The sequence below is a fragment of the Indicator indicator genome, chromosome 4, assembly GCF_027791375.1.
Source record: "Indicator indicator isolate 239-I01 chromosome 4, UM_Iind_1.1, whole genome shotgun sequence".
NCBI lineage: Eukaryota > Metazoa > Chordata > Aves > Piciformes > Indicatoridae > Indicator > Indicator indicator.
In genome coordinates this window covers 43846560-43867799 of record NC_072013.1, presented here as the reverse complement: position 1 = coordinate 43867799, position 21240 = coordinate 43846560, and the positions used below count along the sequence as shown (strand labels likewise).

Here is a 21240-nt window from a genome sequence, read left to right as displayed (position 1 = left end):
GACCTCTTCTCTAGACTGAGCAACCCCAGGTCCCTCAGCCTATCTTCATAGCAGAGGTGTTCCATCCTGTAATACAGCCTCAAAAGATGGAAGACCATTCTCCTTAGGTGAAATTCAGCAGCTACAATTTTTAGCACATATGTAAATAATTACACTTTCTTCTATAAGTAATCATTATGTGTTATTTTTGCCTTTTGAACCTCCAGAATTTGATCAGAAAACCAAAATCAAAGCATTCAATCTTTATTTCTTGTACTGGCTTTGCACGGTAAGGTTTTGTTAGTGGCAGGGCTACACAGCTGGCTTCTGTGAGCAGCTGATAGAAACCTCCCCCTATGTTTGATAGAGCCAATGCCACCTGGCTCCTAGATGGAACCACTGCCAGCCAAGACCAAGTCCATCAGTGATGGCAATAGCACCTCTGTGATAACTGAGGCAAACAAGAAGAGGAAAAAGCCTGCACAGCAGCAATTGAAGATACAGAAGAGTGAGAATATGAGAAACACCTCTGCAGATGCCAATGTCAGTAAAGAAGGAGGAACAGGAGATGCTCCAGACACCAAACCAGAGATTCCCCTGCAGCCAGTAGTGAAGACCATGATGAGAGAGGCTACATCCTTGCAGCCCATGGAGGTTAAGAGTGCAGCAGATATGCACCTGCAGCCCATGGAGGAACCCATGCCGGAGCAGGTGGATGTCTGTAGGAGGGTGTGCAACCCCGTGGGAAGCCCATGCTGGAGCAGAACCCATGGAGAGAGAGAAGACTATATTGGAGCATGTTTGTTGTCAGGACTTGTGACCCTGCAGAAGACCCATGCTCGAGCAGTCTGTTCCCAAAGGACTGAACCCTGTGTAAAGGAACCATACTGGAGCAGTCCATGACAAGGGGATTGGAACTAGATGATCCTTGTGGTCCCTTCCAATCCTGACTGATTCTATGATTCTATTACTCTATGTTAGAGAACTTCACAGAGACCTGTCTCTTGTTGTAGGGTGGCCATGCTGGAGCGGGGGAAGAGTGTGAGAAATGCCACAGAAAAGGTGTGATGAGCTGACTGTAAACCCCATTCCCTGCACTTCTGGTAGGGAGGACATAGGGCTTATTTCTCATTATCATACTCTGATTTGATTGGTAATAAATTAACTTCCCCAAGCAGAGTCTGGTTTGCTTGTGGTGGTATTGGTGAGTGATCTTTCTCTGTCCTTACCCCAACCCAAGAGCCTTTTGTTATATTTTCTCTCCTCTGTCCATCTGAAGATCAAGAGCGACAGAGCAGCTTTGGTGGGCACCTGGCATTCAACCAGGGTCAATTCACCATACTGCTCTTAAAAACATGTATCAATTATTTTCAGTAGATACCATACTTCTGTAATAAGTGAAACCATTCTCATTTATGAAGAGGAAATAGCCTTCATGTTGTCACAGAGGTTAAAGGACATTATACTACTGTAAAAACCATTCAGAAAATTAACATAATGGATAAAATTCACTGCTGAGGTGCATCCTTTAGTGTGAACGAAAGTACATCAAGAACAGTTGTCTGTGACACACCAGAAACCAAAAATCAGTAATGACTAACAAATGAAATCCTGAGAAGTGTCACCTAGCAAAAGCACCAGCCCCTGGAATGGGGCTTCCAAATTCATGTATCTGGGAGAGAGAAAGCCTTCACCACAGAATGCCAGCACTATCATTCCTTTTCTCCATTTCCATTTGACTGTGCACATGTAGCAATTAGTTTTGCCTTAGTTCAGCTATTTTTAATTGTGCTTGTGTCTTACACATGACTGCAGGTATCAGAAAAGATAACACCAGCATTTCAGATTTCCCTCATGGCCATATCCCTGGTTTCATTTATTCACAAGATGAACAGAAGCAGATGATTTCTGGACCTCAATTTGCCTATCTCTATTCCTCAGCTCTCACCACACAGAGTCACTTTGAACACCTTGTCTAGGATCCTGGGAGAAGCAAGAACATGCCATAGAGCAATGGTATTTTGAAGGGAAGTCTCACACTTTTTAATTCATGCTAGCTGCTCACTGTGGAGCCAAAGGAGCAAATGGAACATAAGTGTTTGTATTTTGGATCAGTGATTGTTTAATCTAGGTTATTTCTGCTCAGGGACTATGTCAAGCTCTTTCCTCACAGGGAAACCTTTTGTTACTTTATGGATAAAATTAAGTGGATTTGGACTTAATTCTCTGCATCTGTGTAGCATGAATCTCAGTCTCCTGAAGGGAGAGGCGTCAAAGTTGATTCTTTCAAAGTTGTGTGCATATTGCACTGATAATCAAGTTTGTATTCTGGTAATGAGTCGGTTTGTAAAATCACATTTGCATTGGAATATGTTTATTTCTCATTTGTCTACCCTTACACAGTACTTCTGGGACAGTAATCTACAGAAACAACAAAAATCTTCCTCCTTTGAAGCAAAGCTCCCATTTTTACAAAGGGAAGCCCTACCACAGCTGAGGCAACAATATCCAAACACGCTGAGGTTTCCATTCAATATGAACCCTGCCTCTTCTCCCGGCATGAGGCCAGCAAGAGACTGATGGATTTTGATACATTCTTCCCTCCTTCGTTTGTTTCCTGGGCAGGGGCTATTGTTCAATGCCAAACACTATTTCAGACATCCAGTTAAGGTTTCCAGAATTCAGATGGTGGACATTAATATTTTAAATACGGACAGCAAGAGGCACTTACAGGCTTGGGTAATTGCTTTCAGTATAACAAAACAATTAAACACTGAGCCTCGTTTCCTGTCTTTGTAAGCACATGTAGTTTCATACTTTCGACTGGCCAAAGAGTGAAGCAGACACACACAACTAAGGTATTGACTTTGGGTGTTCAGGGAGGTAAACAGGGCATGAGGTAACACAATGGTAACACACCATAGCAATGCATTTTCACTACTGAAATGATTTTGAAACTGTGAATGCATGATTTTGGTTATCATCTTTCTGTCTAGAACTTTCATATTCAGTGAGACTGCCACTGCTTTTAATGAGAGTTCAAAAGTCCAAGCTCCAATCCTTCAAAGTTTTAATTGAATAGCTTTATACATATCATTAGCTTCACAGCTTTCAGTGAGAATTCTCGTGTGCATGTTTGCCTTTGTTATGGCATATTAATCCTTTCTTCTACTCACAGTCTATTTTATTACAATTTGTAGGACTACCTTTTGTTATTGTTTATTAACATTAACAACTTATCACCCAGAAAACTGTTTCCAGTTCCTTGCAGTGCTGTCAGATTTACCACTATTTAGAACAAATTTTTATGGGACAAACATATGTTTCAGACTTAATAATTTAGAAAATTTCAGCTAAGACTCATTCTAGACACAAGAGCATTTTTTTTCCACTCATGTTAAAGCAGTAAGATTTCTTTTGAGCAGTCATGACACTCCTATTTCCATCAGAAAATGGTTTTGAAACTGGCAGATGGAGTTGCCTTTGCACCAGCAAGAGCCTCTTTGCCAGTCCAATAAAAGCGCGCTGAAATTTGTCCGAGTCATATGCCACTGAGCAAGCAACTGCTGCTTAAATAGATCCATACAAAACCCTTCCCTGTAGTTACTTCTACAATCCACAATGCCCCATGCTTATCATGGGGGGCCAAGAATGTGATCCATACAGTGACCCACATGATTACAGTATTGCTGTGATATTGAAGCTGAAGAATTGGGGCCCAAATAAGAGAGAAAAAAAGCTGCGCATTTCTGAACTCCTTTTGTGCTCTTGGATGATATAAGATGTGAATAACTTGATGGGCTGATGTCTGGAATGCAGAGTTCCAGGTTGGGGAAGAAAACACAGATCTGTGATGGGAACACATGCTGCCACACACACACATATCTGTGTGAGAGATGGGCCAAATGAATGTATAGGTCTGTCTAGAGGGATTTAAATTTCAATGGCAAAATCTTGTTATACTCTATCCTTGCAAACAGACTCAAACCTTTAACAAACAACTGCATTAACCACAATGCAACATCCCCTGGTAAAATTAAACATGCTTCAGCCTACCACAGCTCTTCATCACGCCCACGATCAAAAATCAGAAAACAAATGTACATGCTCAGCATGTACATCACAGAAATCACAGAAACATTCAGGTTGGAAAAGACTCTCAGGATTACCAAGCCCAACCTATAACCCTACTGCACAAGGTTCACCCCTAAACCATATCCCCAAGCACCACATCCAAACCACCTTTAAACACATCCAGGGTTGGTGACTCAACCACCTCCCTGGGCAGCACATTCCAATGCCTGACCACTCTTGCCCTGAAAAAATACTTCCTTACCTCCAGTCTAAACCTATCCAGTCACAGTTTGAGGCCATTGCCTCTTACTCTATCTGTGAGAAGAGACCAGTACCAGACTCTCCACAATGTCCTTTCAGGTAGTTGTAGAGAGCAATGAGGCCTCTCCTCAGCCTCCTCTTTTTCAAATTAGACAGCCCCAGCTCCTTCAGTTGCTCTTCATCAGATTCATTCTCCAGGCCCTTCACAGCTTCATTGCCCTCCTCTGCACTGGCTCCAGCACCTCCACATCTCTCCTCTATTGAGGTACCCAAAACTGGGCACAATACTCAAGGTTTGGCCTCACCAGAGCTGAGTACAAGGTGGACAATCACCTCCCTACTGCTGCTGGACACAGCATTTCTGATACAAGCCAGGATGCCATTGGCTTTCTTGGCCACCTGGGCACACTGCTGGCTCATATTCATCTGCTTGTCAATTAGAACCCCCAGGTCCCTTTCTGCTAGGCTCTGGGTACTCCTAGCTAGAGAGGTAATTGCATCTGTAATGCACCCTGCATTTTGTGATTATACTGGAGCATTAGGCAACAAAATTAACAGAATTTAAAAAAAAAAAAAAAACAAACCAAACAATCACAGCCACACAAAACCTACTAACCCACACAGCCTTAAAAGCTTGCGTTTGTAAATAAATACACTGTTCAGATTTGGTTGGTTGGTTGTTTTTTTAGCAGGGGAGGAGGGTGGCCAATTATCAACTGTCAGCATTTATAGAAGGGGAACAGTTCTTATTGTCACCTTTTGAAAGGTGAAAAATACCCATCCCTTGTAAACTATTCATTCCTTTCCATTGTGAAATGAGATTCTTATAGTCACCACTCTCATTAAAAGTTAAAACTGTGTCTGCTTAGCATTAGCAAGGAATAAAAGGGTAAGGCTGAGGTGTCTATGAGAACTATAGCTATTGACATCATTGACCTACAAATACGTCCTCTTCAAGCTGCTATACAGCAATTCATTATCCCTGTTTTGATATAATTGCTATTACTGAAAGCCCTTTGCTTTCAAGTGTTCATACAATTGCAGTTCATATTTCAGATTATCTGCCAAAAAGGAAAAAAAAAAACCAACAAAACAAACCCCTAATTTCTAAATATTTGATCATAAAAGTTGTCTTCAGCTTTTGCACAGATAATTTAGCCAAATAATATCAGATAATCTTAGAGCAGATTTAACAGGAAATTGCTCGAGACTCCATCTAAGCAGCATCCATTTGCACTTATATAAATGTACTGAATGTGTAGGAAGACTTTGACAGCTTGCCATATGTGATTTCATTCTGTAGCCTACCTACTTTACCATCAAAAGTTATATCCTTTGAAGCATTGCCAGAATTACTTTAGCCCAGTAGATATGCTAGATGTGCCCTTTAAAAGCCATATAATTTCCTTTCTACTCTGACTAGTTCAATGTAGCATCTGCTCAACTAAATTCCTTTGAAGGTTAAAACCAAAAAAACCCCTGTATTACAGCTCACTAAGACGTCCAGTGTTGAATGAAGACCACAGATGCAAGAGAATAAATACGAGTTAAATGAGACTATAAAAGAGAATCAGAAAATTATCACCTATCATGGGAGTATTATAATTATACACACATGGAATAAACATTTGCATTTCAGGAGAGGTAAGCATTTTATTTAAAATAATAATAATAATAATAATCCCTGAATTTTATCCTTCCATTCCACTATGCTGATTGTTTATATGCTAATTCTGATATTGCTGTGACATGGGTGCTAATACCATAATAAAGAATATCACATGTCAACAACTTGATGCAAAGGAGCAAATAGAAGTGTGTCTGTATAATCTCCTTTAAAAATCTTTGAGGTTTACAGTTATTTAAAAAGACACTACGTGATTTTCACAGCACCTTCTCAGGTGTTCTAGATGGTAATGAAGGGGTAGTCCACATCATCTAGTATCACAAAGCAGTTGTGACATTTTGGAAAGATCTTCAGTTTAGCTTCTTTAATTTCTACAAATGCTATTTAAGATTGAAGCCTTGTTTTTTCACTAAAGAGTTGAATGAACTCCAGTAATTACATGATTTTCTTGTCTGCTCCATTGAAAATGTTTCAAAACATAATAAAATAGCAGTGTCCTTTCTTAATCTCTTGAAACCCTGCAATGTCAAATTTAATTAATGAGCTGTAAAAGTCACATTTTTATAATTGGGCTTTTTTTCCAATTTCATTTATTATTTCACATGAATTTGCATCTTCACTAGGGAGGCTGCAGATTTTGCTGATGTGCAGGGATTTATCACATCATGAGAATACAGACTGGACCTGTGTCAGAAGTAGCAACACTGTGGTCTAAATTAGTTACACCACTAATGTACTTATACCAGTTAAATAGCTCCTATTGACTTGGAATGGAATAAGCATAGTTTGTTTTACATCTGTATATCTCAGTGGTCTTCCATCACAAGCATAAGATCTTTCCTCACAGTCACAAGTGTATATAAACCAAGACAACTGTAATGATATAAAAAAAAAAAAAAAAGAAGAAGAGAAAAGAACAAGTATTAAGAAACCTGCTTTGATTTAGCTGAACAAAACATCTGGAATAGCCTTCACCAGGTTGTCCAGTTTGAAGCGTATGGAATATCTGTAGACCCACTTCTGCCAAAATTCAGGAAAGATAAATCCTTAAACTTGCAAAGAGCATGAAAGAGAAGCCCATCTCAGTAGAGTTCTCTCTAGAAACTTGTATTCCAGTGACTGAATGGCTTTCTATTTTCAATTCTTCCCATGGATTGCCTTCTGATGAGAAGGCACTGCACACTTGAGTAACAATACATCAAAACTGAATTTGGAAGCTAACAAGGAAGGCAGACTGAATCAGAAGAAGATGGGAAACAGATGGCTTTAAAATAAAAAAATGTTGTAATTGCTCAGTCCTCCCAAACATGCAACTAATCAAATGTATACCTAGCACAACAGAAAGAGTTTTCCACTACAGTGTTTTAGACAGCCGCTCTGAGCTTGAAGATTGTCAGGTCTCTGGAATGCATCTTTCTCAGTGGTTAGACACTACCACACCTACAGAACAAATAAAGTTACCATAAATAAAGTATATAGCATTTATAATTAATGTAGGAATCCTTTAAAATGCAGTAACAAATATTGATTCACGTTAACTCAATCTGTATATAGGGTGAAGAAATCAAGCTATCGCATGATCAAAATATTTTAAAACATCTTACCAATTTATAACTAATTTAAGGAACAAAACAAAAGCAATCAAATTGTTGCTTTTATTCAAAGTACTAGTTGCTTATGGGGACAAAGAGTCTGATCAATAACTTCCAAACAATCTCATTATTCCCAGTGTAACATAAGCACCATGTTCATAATGACAACGTTACAGGGCAAAATGAGAACAATTCATTGACTTCCAGGCTATAGATCAGGCTCATGTCAGGCTAGGAGAAACAAACACAGGAGGGAAAGCTACTGTTCCTCCAACTGCTTTAATGAGTTCTAAAAAAGGAAGCATCTCTTCTTACAGACTTGAAGTCATGGCTCATATATGCTGCCTCAATATGCAGAAGAGACACATTTACAATATGCATCATGTCTTTCTTATGCATATACTAAGAAATTCAAGAAGAACACGTGGATAGCTCCATTGTCATTCAAGGAAAGCCAGGAATGTATACAGCTTTGTATTTACTACTTGCACATGAATAAGTGCTGTCCCAAAAGAGATACCTTTCTGAAATGCAGTATGAAGAGGTATAGACTACACCGACTCCATCCTAATTCAGCAGCACCATGCCTAGGAAATACTCTTGTCACCCAAAAGACCCAAAGACAGAAACTTAAACACAAAATAAATTAAGATAGGTAATAATTCTGTCATGCACTTTATTAGTTGAAGGTCAGATTTATTAATGCAAAGGTTTAGGCTGGAGGTGAGGAGAAAGTTCTTCAGAGAGAGAGTGGTTGGCCATTGGAATGTGCTGCCCAGGGAGGTGGTGGAGTCACCATCCCTGGAGGTGTTCAAGAGGGAACTGGACGTGGCACTTGGTGCCATGGTTTAGATAGTCATGAGGTTTAGGGTGACAGGTTGGACTCGATGATCTTTGAGGTCTCTTCCAGCCTTCTTGATTCTATGATTCTATGATCTGGAATGCAGTATGAGCAGGATACACCATATTAGTTTATAGATCTATGTGATCCCATTCACCCAAAGAAATGAGCCAGTATTTCCCTTTTCTATTTTACTATTGCCAAAGCTCACAGTTTTATTGCCAACCACATGTTTGATTGTATCTTCAAAAGCCTGTCTGCAGAATCGTGATATTCCTCAGAAGGCTCAGAATATCTCTTAAAGTAAACTTTGAGCATTCACAGGAGCCAATGGATAAAGAAGGGTAGTAAGTGTAAGGGCACAAAGGCTGCAGAAACCCCAGAATGTTAGTAAGTCCTTTAAAATACTATTTTCATATACCTAATAACTTGGAACCAATCTTACTAATTGTGCTGATGCTGGTGCATGTGTTCTGAATCTCAAGGGTTGGCAACATTTATGTTGGTTGGTGAGGAAGCAGTAGCATGTCATGGGTCTGGTTCCCAATTGCTGAGTAGGGGCAGTGTGCTGTGTCTCTCCTCTGCCTTCCCTTCCCTGCCTGCTCACACTAGAGAGGTATTTTGTTTGTCACACTTACACTATTTTGATATCCCCCACCTCCAACATACACGCATGCTTCCTGTCACTGGAGAAGATAATTCTTGCTCTTAGACATATGCCCTCATTGCTGAAGGAAGATACTTACTCTCTTTGCTTTCTGCTTTACAATTCTAACCCTGGGCAAAGGAGGTTTATCACTTCACTCTTTTGCCATATCTGAGGTCCTGTCCTTTGAAAGGGAAAATGTAGTCCTAGATTTCCTTTGTCTTATCTGGTGGCCAGCAGAAGTACCTCTCTGCTGCACAGCTGGCTTTGGCTATGTCAGTGCTGCTAGAGCATGCTGCATGCTGGAACTGATGGCAGACCCTGATGACATAGGTTGCAACAAGGCATTAAACTGGATCTCCTAAGAATTCATCTGCAGAGAGTACCTCTGTGGCAATGCCATGAGAACAAAAAGTAAATAACTTCCAAGGGGAGCTGAGTTACTCAGTATTAATGCAAGTAGATCTGAGGGAATGAGCAAATAGCAGAAAAAAACTTTTAATGTCAATTCTGTTGAGGAATTCACCTGAGCAACTAAGATAAAGCATGGCTTCACAGTAAGCCTAATGAATTTTCTTCTTTTTTTTTTTTTTCTGTCCACCAAATGTAGAAACCCATCTGAGCACACTCTCTCTCATATTGTAATTTTCCCAGGAAGATGGTGTCAGCCCTTGGAAACAGAGGTAGAGGATGTCATGGTTGGCATCCTGATTCAAATGCCAGAAAGAAATACAAGGTTAAAATGCTAAGGCAGCATAAGTCTATTTTAACACTGAAGATGAATGGGGAGTGACAAAAGAATATAGATTAGCACTGAAAGAACAACAGCACATGGATATGATTGGCTTGAATTTTCACTACAAACCTGGGCCATTAAGCACCATCAGCCTTTGATTTGGAGGTTCTCTTGGCTAGATCACACACTGACTCTTCAGTGCCTGCACTCTCCACAGAATTTAGAATGCTCCTCCTCCCTTACCAACTCTCTCTTGCCTGAAGAGGATTCCTCTGTTAACTCTGACTGAAAATAGAGCTAGTGAAGCCCTGAGCAAGGATGTAATAATACACGATGCTGCAAACCCAGATGAAGATGCAACTCCTATCCTTGTTCCAAACAGCTTGTTCCTGATCTGTGCTTTCATATGCAACCCCTTAGCTTGACTGGTGGAACTGACAGTGAAGATCTGCAGTGGAAGGTATCACTGATCTGATCTCAGTTTTGTGATTTTTGCAGGGTTATTTTTAGCCAAGATCCATCCAGTGATTGTGGTTTTAATACACATAGGCACTGTTTTATTTATTTCATAACCTTAAGCCAACCCTTCAGTTTTTGTGGCCTGAGCCACCCTTTCTGAAATGCCTGCAATGGGAATTCTGTTGAGTGAATTTGTACTGCTTCACTGCTGCAAATCCTAAACCATTTAATACATCACACACTATTAGAGGTAGGATTTTCACTTGCCCTGACTCAAGTACAGATGCAAAAGAAAAATCACTGTTTAGAATCAGTTCATCTTATAAGCATTCAAAAGCATATTTTCTTACTGTTAATCAAAAGTTAATAATTATTTTTTAAAGGAAACTTTGATCACTCACCAGTAGAATTACTTTTGACCTTACTCTTAAAAGTTAAATACTTCGTTTATTTCTATTCCCCCACCACCACAAACACGTCTAAGGTGCCAGGACAGCAGGGAAAATTATATTTATGCCAAATGTGTATGTTTCCTACCATATCTGTTTTGCTCCTCCAATTATTCCACAGCTGTTTGTTTTACTAAGTGACTATATATAGAATATTCTCCAACTTCCACATGAATATGTTGCAATATAAAAAAGAAAAAAAGATACCAAGCTACTCTGTAGCTAATTTGTATAATAGGAATGTTAATTTAGGAAAACTCTTTGTCTTTGCTTTAATAGGAAAGATAAATGTAGAATAGTTAAATTGTCTTAACCATTTTCCCCAGACATTTTTCTTAAAACAATCTGAAAACATTGCAATCACCAGAAAGCAAATGGCTTGACTGCTAATGTTCTCAATCTTATTTAGTACTGGAAGGAGTTAGGAACTGCAGTGAAAATACCTTATCAAAATCTTATTTTTAACATCAAATGCTAGAAATTATTAAGTGACATGAAAAGTCTTCAGCCTTCAAGCATTAAACCAATGAGGCTATATTTTATTGCATGGAGAATCTGCATGATTCATTTTAACTAGAGAATCCCTTCTGCATAAAGGTTTTCAATGTTTCAGCCTCAATGGCTGGTAAAATATGTTCAAAAGAATATATAAGGGGAACATGATTCTCATGTAAAATGACATCCTGGATTCCTTTAGTTAACTCAACAGAGAGCTATATTCAGTGAAGCCTATAAGACAATACTGCTGGCAGTATTTAAACACACTAAAAAAAAAATAAGCAAAACAATGAGATCAGTAACAATAACTTAATTTGAAGTTAAAAAAAAAAAAAATCAGTAAAGCATCACTATATATTGCATTTGGACTGAGTACAGAAGTGACAGTCAGCGGATTATTCCACAGCTTTCTAATGCTGAGAATTCTGATGGCATTTACTAGCATAACCTTTCAACTCTGAGCACATCAATAGAAGCAGACAGTGGTTTGAAATATGATTCCTTGCAGATAGCATATCCTCATTCATCTGACTGTGGTGCTCTGTGCTCCATTGCACAAACAGCGGCTCACCCACTTCTGAGAGGACACTAATAAAAAAGGCATCAATTTTCAGCTCTAGTACTACTGTGATCTCTTTATATGTTCGACATCCAACATTAAATTAAAATGCTGTTATAAATCCTACTTTCTGAATCTGGAATGAGTGTTGGGTTTTTGTCGCATGAGACTGCAGCAAATCTTGTCAAAAGCAAGGAAGCACGTCTTGTTCACTCAGAATTAATGTTGTGGATGAAAGAAAGAGGTAAAAGAGGTTGAATATGGTGAACTGTGGGTGTCAAAGGCAGTGGGTAGAGCAGCTTTGGGGTACCAAACAGAGCATAACGTTCGCTGCCTTCAATAGGTTGCTAATCAGTAATTACAATTAAGAATTACTAACTGCACGTGAAGAACAGTTTGTTCATGATACAAAGTACTTTTAAAAATCCTGTGAATCTTGAAATGCCTTTATTGTTCACAGTCTGGGCAATATAGTCCTCTGTGCAAGACAAAACCCGCTCTGTAATCACCAGATAAAATGGGCTAAGTGCTTTGGATCTCTTCAAGACCATACAGTGAAGGTTGCTACAGAGTGTCTATGCAAAATTATGCATATTGATGTTGATGTTCAGGACTTCTGTCAGCTTGTCATTTGCACTTGAGTTGTCTTAAAAGTTCTTGGGTTGTGATAGTGTTTTTAAAAAATAACAGGCAGAAAGGAAAAAGTATTGGGCACTGATGTGAAATATTGTGACAATGGCAAAATCTTTTCCTGGGCAAAATTATACTGCAAACAGTGAGTGGGAGAAAGGAAGCAGGCAAGGATATTTCTATTATGTAGAAGAGTGCCATACATTTTGGAGCCTTTCAGCTGTGTCTGATAACCTCTAATGGCAGGTATCCTTTCTCCTTTAAGAGCTAATCTAAGCTACAGTGAAAAGGCAATAATGGCTTCAGCAAAGATTCTGTGTCTATAGATATTTTCTCTTGTTCAGTTCATTCATAATTATGAAGAAAAGAAACAAGCTTGCTTTTTTGGGGGGGTGTGGGGGAGCGCCTTGAGGAGTGGTTCAATATCTGGATCGAACAGAGGAACTTTTTCCCCCTAAGGATCCTGCCTGAAGAAACCTTGACATGCACAAAGTCAGAACCTAGACAAAGTTGCCCTGGTGAGAACGATAAGGTCACCCGTGGGATTGCTGAGATTATCTCTGTCAAGCACTTGGACAGCATGCAGTCAAATGATGCATCATGCAGTCATTTTCAGGGGGGAAAAATCAATTTCTTCACCAGGTCGCTATTTGCTTTTCAAAGTGCCCTTGTAGGCCTTCACCACCAAGCATTTATCAATTTAAATGTTGTAAATTGATAATGTGCCACTGTGCCTTGTACTGTTTCTGAATTATTTTGATACTTAGATTTTCTAACTGCTCTCAAAATCCTCAGAGCCACTCTATTTCAATAGAGCTCCTCCCTCGCTTACTTCTTTTAGCATAAAAGATAAGATTAAATGAACTTTCTTATGTAGAACATTAAGGAAAAAAGCTTCTTTTAAAAACACATGACCAGCAAAGAATTTCCCAGGTTTTTAGCTAATTTTCAGAGGGCAAACTATTGAAAAATTATCAGTGCTAGTGCACTAATATGACCAGAAATGATCATTCTATGTGGCAGTATTTGAATTCAGAACACTAAAACAATGACAATAAGAAGAAGAAAGGAGCTCTTTTCTCAGTTGGTTATTATCTAGATTTCTGGGTTTTTTTAATTGTAGTTTTCCTATGAAGTTTCTGGCTTTTGTTGTTATTTTTGTTTGGATTTTCAAAAAAAATATTTCATTTAAATAACGGTATGAGGAAAAAATAAGGTAGACCTCACAGAATGAATGCAAGTGTCAAGATTGCTTTATATTATTTTTTAAGCAAACATAGTACAAAAGGAACCCTTTAACAATCTACTAACTTCAACTTGATTTGCATTGAAAAACAGGTAGAGCACAGTAGTTGGGGTTTGTGCTTCCTAAAAGCAAAAGAAATACATAGCAGTTGCAAAGCATTCTTAACCTCCAGTGATTTATTGGCCCTCAGCCAAGTTATCAGGGGAATCTAATTCTTCTTTATTATTCAAATAAACCACATTTGGCACCATGGTTCCTTTTCAGAATAGCTTCACAAATAGACTGAGTACTGTCATTTATTTGACCTTGTACTTGTGTGCTGTAGCTATAATTTTGTTTGCCATTTCATAGAACAAATGCACAGAAAGCCAAAATAAGAAGGTAGGCTACGCTGCTAGGAACACAGCACACATGTAATGTACCTGTTGGGTTTGTCTGCTTTGTTTTTGAAAGGACAACAATCTCAACGATTTATTCTTCACCACCCCCACCCCCTTCTGCATCTCTATTATCTCTTATTATGCTTGCAGCTGCACTACTCCTTTTTAGTGAGCTCTCTTTTTAACAGGCCAATTTGCAAACCTGCTCTGTGTCCTGAACAAGTAAAAGCAAAGGTAAGAAATATTTTACTTTAAGGTTGTGGACCTCACACAGAGGTGAGTGTTACCCCTCACAGAGGGGAAGCAATGCATAATTGCCTTGTTGAGTACCACTGCTAGTGAGAGATGATTAAGAACTTGTTTCCTGAAAGCAAAAGGATCTTAGTGAGTTTAGCAGCTCATAATATTTTTCATGGACCTGAAATCTCCTATGTCTGAAAACTCTGTTCTCTGTTCTGGATAGAGTTGTCTCCCTGTTTATTAATATTTGTGTTTCAGCACATTCTTGGCCTAAGTCTCAAACACAGAGACTTTGCAAAGGAATTGAAATCTCTTAGGTAAGCACTGATACTGACTTATAAGTGCCTGAAGGAGTGATTCAAGTGCCTCTTCAATGTCCAGATATGATGACTCATTTCAGCCATCTACTTTTGAAATCTCATACTATTTCTAAAAGGACATCAGGGACTGGGTATTCAAAAAGATGGCAGTTACCCTGATAGCAGAAATTACCTGCTGACTTGAGAATGTCAGAGGATAGATGTATACGAAGACAAAACATTTTTCCATCATTACAGAGGTGCAATGTCAAAACCTGCTTGTATTGGCAAAAGGGTAAGATACATCATCACAGGTCATGTTATCAGCCCAGGGAAGAAATCCTGGCTGTATTACAGATTTCTAGACATGCCTGGGTCTGCTAACAAATAGTACCTGAACTGGTTCCTGAAACTACTGAATACTGCAAAGTATGCTGGATATTTCATCTTACCCCCAGTATAATTAAGCTATGACAGTTTGTACAGACTGAGGATATGACTGGGAAATTTTGGTCTGCACCTATTGCTTTTATTCTCTTCCTTCTTTCACTGTTTTCAGCTAACTCATTGTCTTTCCCTCTACTTTGAAACGCATCTCTGTTCTCTAATGGCAATTACACAGTATGTTCTACATCTGCTAAACTAACTCACAATTCTTGAATAGCATTAGCTGGAAGATAAAGTGTTCGAAGCATCTGAGTATCTATAAGCAAGGTCCATTCATTGTAATGTCAAAAGTGTATTTACTGCAATTTTGGTTTACTTTTCAAATATATTGTTGTTTTTGTCAGGAGTAACTTCATTGTTATCGCCAAGCCACCTCCCAAGATAATTTTTTATCATATTTCTTTATTACTAGAACTGCAGCTACCTTAGAACATCAGCGTTTGTTTGTTTTATACCACTCACTCTCAGTGTTCAAAATACAAAAAAATGGGTTCTATGATGAACTGTTTTCACCTGCTGAGATTCAGCACAAGAACTATTTTCCTTTAGCTAAGAGACATGAGATTTTGCTTTGTGAGTACCAAATATATTGTACATTATTTCCATGCATCCCAGTTAAAAAAGAGGAAAAAAAAAATCAAGCCCAACCAAACAAGGATGACATCTCTAAGAAGCCATTTGACTAGAAAATGAGACTTCAGAGTCAGCACTTCAAGAAGATGATTCAAATAAAAATGCTTATAATGTACATCCAGACTTTCTGCACTGCAAAATTACCTGGAGATTCTCTATATAGTTGGGGAGTACCAGGAGACAGACCTATCAGTGTTCACCTGCAGTGCAAGAAATGCAACACCACATATATCACATAGCACCATTCCAGAAATTCAGAATTCACGAGTATTTCAAGGCTGTTTTAGTACAAACAGCAGCATTTCCATGTATAGTTCCAGAAATTGTTTCACAGGGATTCTTGCTAATATTTTTTGCAGCAACCTTTGAGTAGTGAGTTCGTAACAAGTAGCTACAGAATTTCTTTTTGTCATTATTAAGAGACCTAGCTATATAACATTACACCAAGAGAATAATATATTAAAAGTATAAACACAGTAGGTCTGTGCCATACAAAATGTCACCATAAAGATGGAAGAGAAGAACAGCAAAAAAATCACAGATAGTTTAGTAGAGCTCGGGAGGTTTCATCTATTATTGTATTAAAATCCACAGTCCTGGTTCTAAATGTCGGTGATTTTTCCATCAACAGTTCCAGCACTGAATGCAAGGAGGTGTTTGTCCTGACATAACAAATACTGTAACATACAAAGACAATTGCTGTATTTATTTGAACACTTGCTTGAAATGTATATGGAAATTACGATGAAGTGTAAAGTCTTGACAACGTGATGCAAGCTCAGGGTAAAGAAAGATTTACCAACTCCTACAGTTAAAAAGACAGTGGCAGAAAATGCTTTTAACAAGAGACTAGCATAGGGTTAAAGCCAAATTTTTCTTGAACAGATGATATTTCAGATGGCCACACTATTCCAGATGCATCAATTTCCTTGAAAATCCAATCCATATATGTGCATATGCTGTGCTGGCAGGAGGACTGACTGAAATGGCCAAAACCCAAGAGCTAATATTCTTTTGGCCAGAATAATGCAATTATTATTTTCCTAGCTATCAGTCTAAGCATACAGAGCCATCTGTTATGCAAAGCAAACATACACATCTCAATTACAGAAAATGCAGTTGCCTTGACAGAATTTGGATTACACCACTAACCAGGGCTGTAAAATTTGTTTTAAGCTAGTGTATAATGGATGCCTTTCAGGAGTTTCCTAATTAGCATTTACCTGCTTAAACTAATTATCCATCCTTCTTCTTTACTGGCTTATTAAACTTTGTTGGATACTATGCATAAAACAGATTAATGTGAGCATGAGACAATAATAAACATTAAAGTTCCAATTCTTTACTGTATTAGCAACATGGTGGCGCACCAATTTCAAAATCTGAGGTTCTTGATACTAACTCCCAAACAGATTAAGGCATGGATTAAAGTCTATTACAAAATGAGGGACTTTAATGAGAGACAAGTATACTGATATGAGTTAGAAACAGCTCTGCTTCCATTTCCATCATTTGGTTTGCTAAAGCCAGCACAAAATAACAATTACTGAACTTATTACAGACAGTTGCTTGCATGTTCTTTGAGGAGTTAATGAACCTCTATTCAGATTCTCAGCAGATAATATTTTAAATTAGTCTTTTTCTGCAACAAATGTTGAATTTTCCCATTTCATTGTTGTTGGGGCACAGCAGAACTGACAGTTGCCACTGCTAATAGTTGCTTCCTCATAGCAGAACGGGTCCTAATTTAAAGGACCTAAAATAAATACTATCTCCATTTTTTATTTTTCTCCTCAGGATGACTGCAACAGAAGTAGATTATCCTACTCTGAAAATCATAAAGCAAAATCTTTCTGCTGCATTTTTAAGTACAAGCAGACAGAAGCTATCCTTCCTAAACGTTTCTGAATGCTGCAGGATTAGGAATGTCCATCAACAAGCAACTTTTGTCCTGCCTTTCAATCTTTGCAAAACAGTTGTCTGCATATACATAAAAAAATAAACTAAAAACTAAACAATTATATTTTATAAATTTGTCTTTTCATACTAGTGAGCATTTGTGAAAGCAGCAAAACATGTCCTTGTTGGAACCCTCCCTGCAAGACATTTTAATGGTCTCTTTCAGCATTTCTTGACTCCAAATGACTCCCTGTCATCGTGTCAGCTCCCTGGATAATGCAGGGTACTCCATAAACATCCAGTAATAGGACACAAGGGAAGTACTATTAGTGTGTCCCTTTCCTATCAGGTATAGAGGTTTAAAGTTCAAAACAACTGAGAGAAGAAACTTCATTTGTTCTCAATAAATTAATAATGATCCTTCATGGCAAAAACTTTTCACGCACAAGTTTGTCTTGTCTCATTGTCCAATCCTGAGAGGTACATTTTTCAATGACTTCTCAAGACGAAGCAGATGCAAAATTAAATAACTCATTCAATAATCCATGCAACAAAAACATAAACCAAATAAATATTTCTTTAAAAACTATAAAGAGAAGAACAAGCCATACACAATTATGTTCTAGGATTGAAAGCACATACTTACTTGGGACAGGCCTAAATAGATGGAGACAGTTTCTGAAATGTACAAAAATTTTCCTTCTTGATTTAGTGCAAATACAAATCCATCCAGGGACTACAGAGTAAGGGGAATAAAAAAAAAAAAAGTGAATAGATTAATAAAAATTTCTAAATTCTGGATAGAAAGAGATTCAAAGGCAACACAGAACAAATTGAGGAAAATGTTCTGATTTCTACAAGAATATTTTTTATCTGAATCTTTAAGACAGTTCCTTTATATTCTGTCTCTATATTAACAAATAGACTATGAGTATATTCCAAAGTTCAAGGACTTATTGACATGCTTAAATCTGCCAATACTGTTTAAAATTTATCTCATTTGCATGACAGCAGAAATATAGAAAAACAAAATGTTATTCCATTATTTTACAAGAATAAATAAATAAGGAAAATAAATAACCTTCCAACCAAACGGTATGTAAGAAGTTCCCCCCTCTCTCCCCCCAGAATCAAAGCAGAGAATTTCCACTTCAAAAAAAAAAAAAAGAGAAAATAAAATCCTACCATCATACAAACCACTACGGACCTCAATAATTTGTTAATTAATTGAGGATTACACACACACACGAGCATGCACGCACACACACACACCACCCCATTTTCCTTTTGTGAGACAACAAACAAAGCCAATCAGCAGATTACTGTCAAATATGTTTACAGCTTAGGTCTATAGAAATGTTATTAATTTCATCCTGTTGGTATAAAACTCTAGATCAGATTTTACTTTGACAGGTTCTAATTTTTGAAGGGATTTCCACTGCAACTGCAAAAATCAGAATACAACTAACAGATTAATGCCTACCTTTTGAAACATGAGTGCAATCAATAAACAAAGGACTATATTCTAAACTGACACACAGAGTAAATCACTGCACATCAAGATGGAAATACATCTCTAGGAATAAGAGCAAGTCTTCACTAGGGAGAAACTGCCTTTCGTAAACTATACGTGCTGTTACTTTTATGCTTTTTTATGAGGCTGCTTATGGGCAAACAAGCTTTCACTATTGCAAAAGTAAAAATTATGAAATTCCATTAATTAGAAATGCTAAAACCACTCAGAAAATAAGAAAAAACCCAAGTGCTGGGATCAACAAGAAACAATTTAAAAAAAAAAATCCCATCTCAAATATCCTCTTTGGAGAAAGATACATGTAAAGTAAAACTATAACTAGCATTTGAGAGATCAGCTTGGTCTTGGAAGAAAAAATAAGAGATGCAAATAAATTTGATGGAGCTATATGATGACCAAGTCATGCAATCATTTCACTCCTTTCCAAATACAGAAGAGTGTTGTTTTGTTTTTTTTTCTCCTTCTGCCTCTTGATTAATTTCTAACATGCTGCTGGTCAGAAACTGTCTATAGCAAGTGTTCACCTCTCTCTGATGTAGTAGGTGGTGGAATTAGCTCAAAAATCTGTGTTTTCTAAAAAATAATAAACCACATATTGGAAAACAAACCCCCACTAAAGACACTGCATTAAAGAAAGACTCTAATTTATATTTATGAATTAATAAAAATGTAAATTTTCATAGAGTTCCTTCATGCAAAAACATTTATATTATGCAAGCCGTTTATGGCCTCTTATAAATCATCATCATTTCTTTTCAAATGATTAACATCAGTTCCTTGAATTTTAACATCAATAACAGGTGGAAAATTTGGAACAGCAAAGTTCAAACTTAGATGCATAATAGGAGAATTAAAACCTTTACACATCTGATCTCCCCCACTATGTATATTTCTTTTGCTCCTAGCCACCTTCCCCAGCACAAAAAGATCAGAAAAGTAAATATTAAAGGTTTTGGTTTTCCTGATGCTGTGTCCCTTGTTCTTTTGAGGAAATTTAATCCTCTGTTAGAAATAAAACTGAGAACCATCACCCTAATTCCCTGGGCACCTATATAAGTGCATGCTAGAACACCATTCTCCACGAGCAACAATAAATTGCCATACTGAATCAGACTAACGACCTATCAGCAGTCATTGGTTTTCCTGGGTCTGACAGGGTGTACCTAGGTGCTTCAGAACAGTCTTTGAAATATCCATAATGGTACGTAGGTAATAACAAACCTACTAGAAGTTTCTTTCCAATCTCATGTTCTTGTCTTGGTTTGTTTGTTTTTTTTTTTTTCATTTGTTGGGGGTTGGTTTGTTTTTCCTTTGAGGGAAGCACAGAATCCTGACTTAATTATATCTTGAAGAAAGAAATGTCACCAAGTTATTTGTGCATCACATAAAAACTTTTGTCTTAGCTTTTTACATATCCTGGCTTTTAGTGTGGTCCCCTCGTTCTTGGTCCCCTCATTCTTTTACTTGAATTACATGTAGTTGGAGCATATTTATGATCCAGTCTGCTTAGTATAGTGCAGTACGGTGTAAAAATCTGGCAGATCTCTACAGAGTTTTGTTAGAGCAGCAACAAAAAATTCTCTGAGTCACTGATGGTTTTCCTGCTTCTTTTCTACACATTGTCTTGTTTAGGAATTGAGAGGAATTCTCTCTTAATGAGAGAAGTCTGCAGAAAGCTTTTAGTACTGACTGTGCAGATATGTTTTCTTCAGCGTTCTTTTGGAATTGACTGAAACCAATTCTGCTAGAAAAATACAAACAAACAAAACTATCTCTGGCCAATACACCTGTACAAAGACATTTCAGTCTTCATGGATAAAGTTTGGAAAGTCATCAGCAACTGGGAAGAGTGTTAGTGAGCAGTATTAGACATTGTAAGCACTTGCTTCTTTTCCATGCCATTGGCTTTGACTCTCTCAGTTAAGCAGTTTTAATTCCTTACCCTTATTTTTCTTTCTGGGAGACCATTCCTTTTGCTTCCTACTTTGCTATGGGTGGGGCACCACTGATGGACTGGCAGAGCCAGTGCAGCATACCCACGACTCCTTTGGCTTCTTGGGTGATTAGTCACCTCCTACATCATAAAGTAAGTTCATGATGCTGAGACTACTAAGTCATGGTCAGTCCTTCTTCCTCTGTTTAATTCCCACCTCCCTGAAGTTATGCTTGGGTACAAACACTGACCAAATTCAGCATTTTGCTCAACAGAGT

The 21240-nt window shown here is 37.9% G+C and overlaps 1 protein-coding gene across 5 annotated transcripts in view; it reads right to left on the bottom strand.

Annotated features, from left to right (window-relative positions):
* NPAS3 (neuronal PAS domain protein 3) overlaps positions 1 to 21240 on the bottom strand; it is a 644607-nt gene that overhangs the window by 200634 nt on the left and 422733 nt on the right. For all 5 annotated transcript variants that reach the window (XM_054400275.1, XM_054400276.1, XM_054400277.1 and 2 more), the window contains one exon: positions 18142 to 18231. In XM_054400275.1, the coding sequence (XP_054256250.1) occupies positions 18142 to 18231 (90 nt within the window). The remainder of the gene's footprint in view (positions 1 to 18141; positions 18232 to 21240) is intronic.